This window comes from Telmatherina bonti (assembly GCF_933228915.1).
Source record: "Telmatherina bonti genome assembly, chromosome: 24".
In the NCBI taxonomy this organism is placed as follows: domain Eukaryota; kingdom Metazoa; phylum Chordata; class Actinopteri; order Atheriniformes; family Telmatherinidae; genus Telmatherina; species Telmatherina bonti.
In genome coordinates, this window is record NC_136633.1 from 15,596,699 (window position 1) to 15,606,658 (window position 9,960).

The 9,960-nt window shown below is 38.2% G+C and overlaps 1 protein-coding gene across 3 annotated transcripts; it reads left to right on the forward strand.

Moving 5' to 3' along the window:
- Positions 1-457: 457 nt before the first annotated feature.
- On the forward strand, positions 458-8,451 carry LOC306774225 (cyclin-Y-like protein 1). Of its 3 annotated transcripts, none has more exons than XM_079264219.1 (10): positions 458-1,332; positions 1,433-1,507; positions 1,583-1,617; positions 1,709-1,809; positions 1,952-1,987; positions 4,065-4,116; positions 4,190-4,309; positions 5,974-6,140; positions 6,250-6,412; positions 7,586-8,451. In XM_079264219.1, exons 1-10 carry the CDS (start codon positions 1,173-1,175, stop codon positions 7,700-7,702), a joined length of 1,026 nt encoding a protein of 341 aa, XP_079120345.1. In that variant the 5' UTR covers positions 458-1,172; the 3' UTR covers positions 7,703-8,451. The 3 variants fall into 3 exon arrangements, with proteins under 3 accessions (XP_079120345.1, XP_079120344.1, XP_079120343.1); XM_079264218.1 differs by having other exon boundaries at positions 458-669; positions 1,140-1,332; positions 1,433-1,617; XM_079264217.1 differs by having other exon boundaries at positions 1,433-1,617.
- The last annotated feature ends 1,509 nt before the right edge of the window (positions 8,452-9,960 follow it).

Genomic DNA, 9,960 nt, shown 5'->3' on the forward strand with positions numbered 1-9,960 from the left:
AAAAAAAAAAAAAAAACATTTCACGTATAAATTCATATAAAATATTCATATAAATATTTAATATATTCCAATAAATGTAAGTGTACATTCATAAACTGAATTTGTATTTAGATTTACACCATTTCATTCCTCCAAAAATCCCACATTTCGACGTGAATTGAACCCCACTGTCGCCTTGACAACTCTTGGAGTCTTGGTTGAAGCGTAGTAGAAGTGTGCAAAACACAATTAAAGTTTAAAAGGCCAAACACAAATGATAAAATGATGTATTTCGTGTTTTTTCTGAACCAAAAGTACTTTGCACTGGTTATGTGGTACTTGGCTGAAAAGGGGGTACTGTGTTGCAAAAAGGTTGAGAACCGCTGCTCTAATGTGTAATGATTACTCTTAATGTGAAAGAGTCAACCGGAAATAGCTGCTGCATTCAAATTCAAATTGTCTTTACATCTAAAACACGTCTCTCATAAATGCGACGAGATGAAAGCTAACGGCGACTGCATTTTTAATAATCGTTACCATTACGCTTCCCTGGTCATTTCTGGAGTCTTTTCCAGCTGGTGAATCTGTTTTATAATTTGGCAAAGAAGCCTTGAACCGTGACAGTGCCTTCAGCTGCGGGGAAAATGGACTGATCTGTCCCGCTGAAGGAGAAGCCAGGAATGGATTGAGGTGCGGAAGCTAGTGTTAGCCTGCTAGCCATGAGTGGAGAAAGAGGAGCCCGTAACTCTTTCAGATTAGACTCCATGCCTTAAAATGAGCTGATATTAATTATTCATGGTGCAAAACTATTCAGTCCACGCATGTAATTCTGATAAAGTGCGTTGGTACTATGCTGCGCACACGCCCTGAATATGTCAGCTGTCCTGCACATACCCCACATAACCACTTGGTTGTCTTTGCATAGATGTCATTCTACTCTAATGCTGGATTTTCCACATTGCAGCTTTTACTTCCTTATAAACTAAGCTGAATTATTGGTTAAATCCCAGTAGGCCCACTAAATTAATATGAAGGAAGTTTCATGCTAGTTTAATGTATATATATGTGTTAGATTTTTAAATTGCCCCCCTCAAAGATTTAGTTTGAACTTTGCCACTGAAGCACAGTGTTGTCACTCCTCGGTTGTATGGGAACCCCAGTTCTGGCTGTAGCAGGACTGTTGTAGGTCAGTGATGGGAGGATCTGTGTCCTGCTGCATCTCTCCTGGAGAGAGTCCAAAGATCCGCAGGAGACAGGTGGAATTAGATGAGTGTCCCATCACCACTACTGAGGACGTGAGTGAAGACACTGGGACCTACCTGCAGCACATCAGTGACAGGGAGCTTCCCGATGGTGTGTGCTGACATCTCAGCTTTGTGTTGCATGTCTTAACCCTGCATTGTTTACATGTGTGCTGTGGTTAGTTAATTTGCATATTTAAAAACTCCCACAGAGCTGGCCCAAGAGGCAAACCCATCAGACCACCCTAGAGCCAGCACACTCTTCCTCAACAAGTCCCAGACAGATGGTCAGTATTTTTCCTTAAGTTTACAAACATATGAGTGTTTCTCACTCAGTCACCAAGCTTTTCTTCCAATTTCAGTGCGTGAAAAAAGGAAGAGCAATTATCTGAATCATGTAAGTGAGCAGCTTTTGTGTTGGCTAAACAAGTAAATAAATAAGATTGGAATGGAGCCTGAATTAAACCTGTAAACTCTTTCTATACTAGACATCCCCAGGGCTTCTGACTAAAAAGTTCAGCTCCTGCTCGACAATATTCATTGACGATAGCACAGTAAGCCAACCCAACCTCAAGAGCACCATCAAATGGTAAGTGGCTTCACCTTGATCTATTAGATTTCCTCACACAATGTCTACAATTTTATAATTTTGTGCAAAATGGAGCACTCAAGGTTTTGGAGTCAAGGAATTGAATCATGTGGGTCCTTACTTTGATTTCTGTCTGTTCCAGCGTTGCATTGGCCATTTACTACCACATAAAAAACAGGTAGGAAATGTTAGGAATATTGTTTCTTCCACATATTAGCGATCCAAAAAGCCACTAAAACAAATATGACAAAATAATTTTATTCAATACCTAAATATTCTGGCTTTGCAAAACATGACTGAAAGGGGAAAAAAGTTTGTAAAGTTAGGTTGCGGTGGACTAAAGACAAGTCTGAGTATGGTTTGGTGAAAAGATTTCCATTAGAAAAGAAGATACTAGAACTGTTATTTGGTGCAGGCCAAATGAAACATGATGATAACTGCCTGGGGAGAGTAAGAATATGAATTATCACGGTGTTGATGTCAAAAATAAAAAATAAATAAGCTGAATCCCACACCAGCTGAAGAGGAAACAAACAGGATGCAGGTCGGGAGCAAGGCAAACCATTTATTCCAGCCGTTTTGATGGGAAATGTAGTATTACGAGCTGGAAGCCCAAACAAGGACACAGACGAAATGCAGAGAATGAAGTATTACGTACTTTACTAGACACGGCTGCAGGACTCTTTGTCAATGGACTGCTTTAAGGCAACACTCGCAGAGTGAGAAGAATCCGTGCGTTTACGTTGGGAGTTTTAATTTAGAATAAAAATTAATTCCGCTTTAAACTGATGAAAAATGACCATGTAAACACTTAATTCCTAATGCAAATTTCTCTCCGGAATTAAACTTAATTTCGATGTAAGTGGCTGGTTTATTCGCATTTTAATTTCAAACTATTTAATTCTTCTGTCATGTTAACCTTAATTCCTTACTATTTAGATCTGATTTTATTTCAATTGTTTGAATTTGATTGATTTTATTTTTGATTGTTTTCAGGTGACTGTAATTTTTTTTCTTTTATGGTCCTCGTGTATGTTATTTATTCAGTTTTTTTGTTTAACCGTCCACAATGTGGCAATTTGGTCAACATTGTTGTTTTTAAAGTGTGTTATAAATAAAGATGTATTGTATTGTAATTCCACTCTAAGTTAATTCCGGTCATTCTGAGCATGCTCGTTACCTTGTCCTGTCCCGATGACGCGCGTTGTTTTGCCTCCCGTGTTTGGTGGTCTGTCTTCTTCTCAGTTGCTGCTAAAAGTGAAGTAGTATGCTCGCGTTGAGCTGCTACTTTAAATTTGTAATAAAAATAGTGGTGAAACTGGTACTTATGTAGTTTTTACAAGTTACGACTGAAAAGACGAGAAACAGGGAGCCAACTTTATTTATTTCCGGTATATGTCATTCGTCACCTGCACCCTCTGTCCAATCAGAACACTTCCCAACCCGCCGCTCTAAAGAGGAATTAAGTGAGGATGTGTAAACCTTCATTCGTAATTATTATTTTCATGTAAACTCACATGAGAATACGTTAATTCTGAATTATTTAATTCCAAATTATTAATTCTGAATCAAAAAACACACCATGTAACCGTACCCAATGTCAGCAGAAAGCTAAAAGGAGGTTCTGTAGTGCTGTCAATTGGACGTGCCACTGTTTAAAAAAAAAAAAAAAAATCAGCACATGGGATATTACACTCTTATCAGTGGCTTCTTGATCAAATTGTCTTCAATGAATTAAGTGCTGTGTGTTGGTTATCCACGCATCACAAGCTGCTGAATGTAATGGATATTTACATAACACAGTGAGAAAACATTTTTAAAGACACAACTTTTACACAAAATGCACATATTATATATCAAACTCTTAAGTTACGTCTCCTCTAACTCAAAACATCTAAATATCAGCAATGTCATGTATGTTTTCTCGATATTTCTGTTTGTTTAGCAGAACTTGCTCCAAAAAGTGTTGGTTGATATTGATATTGTAAATTAAGAATTGAACAAAATTTGATATCGGTAAAAAAGCCAAAATCGAACATCCCTACTATCTATTCAATGAAGTTGTTTTGTGACTTATCTGGGTTTTGTTTATTTCACCAAAAGACACAGCTGAATCAATTTTCTCAAACTGCGGTGAAGTTCAAAACCTTTGTCTGGCGTTGTAATAAAGCCAAACAAATGAATGATGGTCGCTGTGTGCAACCAGATAGTAGTCTGTGCACGTTTTAACATTGTCTCGTTAAACTCTTCTGCAGAGATTCCAACCGCTCGCTGGATATATTCGATGAGAAAAAGCACCCTCTATCGGTGAGTCCGACTTGATGGCGCGGTGACATTTACTGTACCGACGAACCAATCACGATGACCTTCTGCTCCACAGAGAGAGAAAGTTCCAGATGACTACTCTGTGGTTGACCCTGAACACAAGCTCATCTACCGCTTCATACGGACGCTCTTCAGCTCTGCGCAGCTCACTGCTGAATGTGCCATTGTCACTCTGGTAAGTTTCCAACACCTAGCTTAGCGTACTCTCATTCTAAAAAGATTAAAACCTGTTATCAATGTCGCCTTTTTGATTGGAAAGTACATATAAAAAGTATAAATTCAATTCAATTCAACTTTATTTGTATAGCGCCACTTCACAACAATGTTGTCACAGGGCACTTTACATACACATCATTTCGAGCCGATTCTTACATATCCTATAATAGAAACCAACTGATTGCATCGAGTCATGACTTCGATTCAATCCCCCATCCTGAGCATGCATGCGGCGATAGTGGGAAGGAAAAAACTCCCTTTTAACAGGAAGAAAACCTCCAGCAGAACCCGACTCAGGGAGGGCAGCCATCTGCCTCGACTGGTTGGAGTGGAGAGGACAGGAAAGACAGATCAACATGTACAACTGCACTTATTCAGGAAGACCTGCGGATTAAAAAGTTAGAGACAGCAATATTGGCTCATAATTATACATTAATATATTAGAGAAATAGAGGGACGTACTTCTCAGTGCATCAGGTAACATCCCCATTGCTACATAAATATATATATATATATACATATACATACATACATATACACCTGTTAAAATGCAAGGGGTTTATGATGTTGAGAGGTGATTATAAATCATCATTAGAGGAAGGATTAAAGAGACTTTGTTGGTGAAAGGTATCAGTCAGGTCCAGAAGAATTCCCACAGCAATGGAAATGTAATGGTGAACAGTGAAGCTAGTCATCAGAAGGTGGAGTAGAGAATATATAGACAGCTGAAAGATCCCCCAGAACCAATGGAAAAACCAGACAGCGGGGCTGTCACATGCATGACAAAAATCAGCCATATTTACTTCAGACAAGGAGGTCATGTTTTACCCAGCGTTTATCGGTTTGTGTGTTTGTGTTCAAGATAACTCAAAAAATTATGGATGGATTTTGATTAAAGTTTCAGGAGTTGTTGGAAATTTGAAAAGGAAGAACTGATTTAATTTTGGTGGAGATCTGGATCACCGTTTGGATTCAGGAACTTTTTAAAGGCCTTGGCGGAGGTTTTTGCGCTATCCGAGTGCTTTTCTAGTTTCTATATGCCTTGACTATGACATGTTGTCATGAGACAGAAGCATTTACTGAACAAGAAAAGCATCCAAGCCTATCGAACATTTGGAAAAATAAGTTTTCCAAAAAGCTGTAGGACAATTTGTTATCATTTTAAAAGAGCACTTTTGGGGATTTTTTGGCCAAAAGCACGGTGGTGGCAGTTTCAGCATTTGGAGTTGGTTGTCCTTGGCTGGAACTCAGGTTTTTGCCACAATGGAGGGAATTATCCAGGCACTTTTAACCCAAACTTTCAGTTTCCTGCTAGAAAGCTAAAGAGTAATTTTACCTTTCAGGATGACCATGAACCCTAGCATTTGACCAAAGGAGGGGTGGGTGATAGCTTCACCTAACCAGAGCCCAGATCTCAAGTCAATAAAAATGTGGCAGTTTTCCTGTTAAATACTGTTTATAAGTCACATCAAAGATGGAAAAAGGCTATAAATAACTTACTGTGGTCTCATTTTTTTTTTAGCATGACAGTAACGTAACATTGTAACAAGGATGTGCATTCCTTTTATGTCCTCTGTAAATCTATTAAAAGCAGTGTGAATTGATGGATGTGTGTCATGTTAGGTGTACCTGGAACGACTTTTGACTTATGCTGAGATGGACATTTGTCCTTGTAACTGGAAGCGAATCGTTCTTGGTGCCATCCTTCTGGCCTCCAAGGTCTGGGATGACCAGGCAGTGTGGAACGTCGACTACTGCCAAATCCTGAAAGATATCACCGTGGAGGATATGTGAGTGTTGCTCCATTTATCTAAACAAACCTATAAAAGTATTTCGGGTTTAGCTGCTTGCTGCCTGGATTTGTTATATAAGTGCCAAATTCTTTGCCGTATTATGCAGGAATGAGATGGAGCGTCACTTCCTTGAGCTGCTCCAGTTCAACATCAACGTCCCAGCCAGTGTCTACGCAAAGTATTACTTTGACCTCCGCTCGTTGGCTGACGATAACAACCTCAGTTTTCCTCTGGAGCCACTCAGCAACAAGCGGGCCCAAAAACTGGAGGTGAGTATTTAAAAGTTCATGCTAAGTGTATTTTTACCACACACTTTGTTGCCAGACTGGACAAATTCCTGAAAAGATATTTTTACCAGCACTCAGTATGGTATTGGGGTAAATCATTCACCAGCAATGACTTTGATGGATTGAACAGGTTGATTAAAAAAGTTAATTTGCATTTTTATTGACCTCAAAGGAGTATTTGACACCATGCAGCAACACCAGCTGTAGATCCTAAACAGGTTTTTTTTTTGTAAACCAGTGCCACCGATAACATGGCTGAACTGTTAAAATGTGTTTATTTGCAGATGATACTTTCTTGTTGTGTGGGTGGAAATATTGGACATGTGAAACAGGTGGTCCAGAAGGAACTGCTAGGAATAAAATGGTAGTTTAATGTAAATAAGTTATGGAAATCTTAATAAAACATATTCTATAGTATTTTACCAAGAGGTTTTGCATGTTATTACAAGAGATGTCCGATATTATCGGCCGATATCAATGTTAAAATGCGATATTGGAAGTTATCGGTATCGTTTTTAACTTTTTTAATGACACAATCCTTACACAATATGCTCATATAATATATCAAACTCTTCAGCTAAGTGTTCACTAATTGACAAAATGAAAGAGATTTCTCATATAATTTTCCAAATATATTTGTTTTTATGGTACAACTCACTCCAAAAAATATCTGTATCGGTTGATATCTGTATCTTAAATTAAGAGTTAGACAAAATCGGTATATTGGATATTATGTTTTTTTTTTTTTTAAAAAAAGCTGATGTGGATCATCCCTGATGTAGTATTTGTATTTAATAGAAGTTACATGTTAATGGTATTGAAACAAAAATGGCAAAAACCATTGCTATGTTATATAAAATAGTGCATTCATTGGAGAGTAATGTGCCATATCTGTGGTAGAACTACTTGATTGTTCATAACTGACTTATTTCACTGTAATTTTGGGAACAACATGTGAAACACCCATTAATTCAGCTAGTCAAAGCCGTTGTAGGGGACCATTCAGTCCAGTTTGACGATAGAGCGTTTTACACTATTTTGATGCCGGGGCCCAAATTTAATAGATAATGTTAACTAATCAATTTATAAAAAGATCTGTGTTTCTGTGTGCAGAATCAGTTCATGGAACTAATTTTGTGTTTTTGTCATTCCCAGGCTATATCCAGGTTGTGTGAGGACAAGTACAAGGACCTGAGTAAATCTGCCTTGAGGAGGTCGGTCAGCGCGGACAACCTGGTCGGCATCAGGAACTCCCAGGCTGTACTGTCTTAAACAAACACCATCTCACATCTGGCAAAGATGACCAGACATTTCCAAAGTAGTAGTATTATGAAAAACTAATCGGTTTCAAAGTGAAATGTAAAAATTGGAATTTGGGAGGAAGAAATGACTGGAAGTTTCGTTTATACCATCACTATAAAAACGATGACTCAAGTTTGTGTGTTCATTACAAAGAACTGCAGCATTCGCCTTGAAAGCATGGTCAGATGTTGAGTGTTGGAGGAAAACCGCATGAAAACACCTCCTGAAGTCACACAAGATGAGAATTATTGGTAGTTTTTGTTGTTTGTTTTTTTTTGTTTATACATCCGTCAGTCTTTTGAGGAAGTAATCTGTCAGCTGCCATCTTCTCTCCACTCGCGTTTCCTCGACAAACTGTCTTGGAGCTACCCTGTGGTGTAGTTCTGCACACAGACAACGAGTAGATTATGTTTTGCTTACTATGTAGGCTCTTATAGCTGTGAAATGTACCAGACTTTATTTAAATGAAATAAATTGCACTCACCATTGAAAGATGAGGCTGCTTAGGTGGGAAAGCGTGTCATGGTGTTTTGTGTGCTGAAACGGTGGGAAACAAAATAAAAAAAAATCCACGATTAGCAACAGATTAAGTGTAAAATGTATGTCGTAAGAGATGCTGTTGATGAAATGTTTGCATGCAGGACGTTCATCAGCAAGCGCAACGCCAAAACAATGTGAATTTACTGGTTGAATGAAGGGTAAGAATGAGATTCTCTGATTGGCTGTCTCGTGATCCGAGGCAGGAGAAGATGGGGTTTCCATCGCAGGATGTCGGTGACCTAAGCTGGTTCAGGAACAAGGTGGTTCTTGAAAAAAACAGGGGTGGGGGATGATATGAAGAGGTGCAAGACAAAAGGGTAAGGGATGAAAAGGAGAAGATAGATGAAGAATAATTCATGGAATAATGGTTTAATGCAGTTGTTCCCAAACTTCCTGCTGGGGCCCAACAGCAACATCAATCCCACTTCCTTCCACTACCTCATGTACCCCAACACTTCAAACAGAATGTACCAATAAATGTGCTGCAAAATGATGTTTGGCAGAGAAATAGTTTGGTATCTTCAGTTTATTGGCTGCTACTTCACTAAACGGTGACGGGAACTTGAATTCCTCTGCTTTAGTGTGAAGCTTTTGGGGAACAGGAAACTACAAACTGCTTCATACGAGGTGAGTTTGGGTTGGATGCTGCTTTAAAATAAACAACTCTGTTTAACACAGCTGAATTTTTTTTTTTTTTTTTTTTGAAGAATTAACGTGTTTTTTTTGTGGTGAAATAATATTGTAGCTTGTTTGGCTACACAGTGGTCTCTCTTTATTACCCCCCACTGTACTATGTCTTGTCAGACATACTTTTTTCTTTGTTTTTCTAGGTAGTTGAAGTGTCTGGCGTTGATTTGTCTTGTTTGTATAGTAATTTCACACATTTTGTCCATCTTATGAAGTGAAGACTAACCAGAACGATGGATAAGGAATGTTGGATGTGGATGAAGAATGGCTGAATGAGGGAAGGGAAAGATAGATGAAGAGATGAGAAGGGGAATAATAATAAGGAAGGGAAGGGTGGATGGGTGAAGAAGTTTAAAATAATACGCAGGATGAAGGGCAAGAGAATGAGGTGAGTAGGAGAGGTGGAGCAGAAGGCTCGCTCAGTGGTTAGAGGATTGTTTGAGGTGTGATCTTGATCCTGAACCAAAACTGACAGTTTAACTTCATGTGTTTTGTCCATTTTCCTAAAAGCAAGACCTCAGTCATCCCATTTTTAGTTTATATTATGGGTTTCTGTTTAATATGATGTTTTTTTTGTTTTGTTTTTTAAATCAACACTTATCTGTAATTATATGCTAAATTACGTAGAAAAATAATTTTACCTGAACTTTATCAGGTTAAATTTCTAGAGTTTTTCTCCCCATATCAGCCAAATTTACAATTATATCTTTAAATATTCGGACAATAAAACTATTTTACTCTTTATTTTTCTCCAACAATTGTTGTTCTTCCAGTTTGTTTTCAGTAAATAACTGAAATGATGAGAAAGTACGCCTTTTGCTGCCATTTTTTGCATTGTGTAAGTATGGCGTTAATACGATACGAGACAGGAAGGTGAGCGTTTCGTAGAGTAAAACAAAGTTTCAGTGCATGTAAGCATCATTTGAAGACAGATAAAGTTGTTTCTTGGAAAACTCTGGATGTCATGAAATACTTTGTTAACCCAAAAGAAAAAAGGGAAA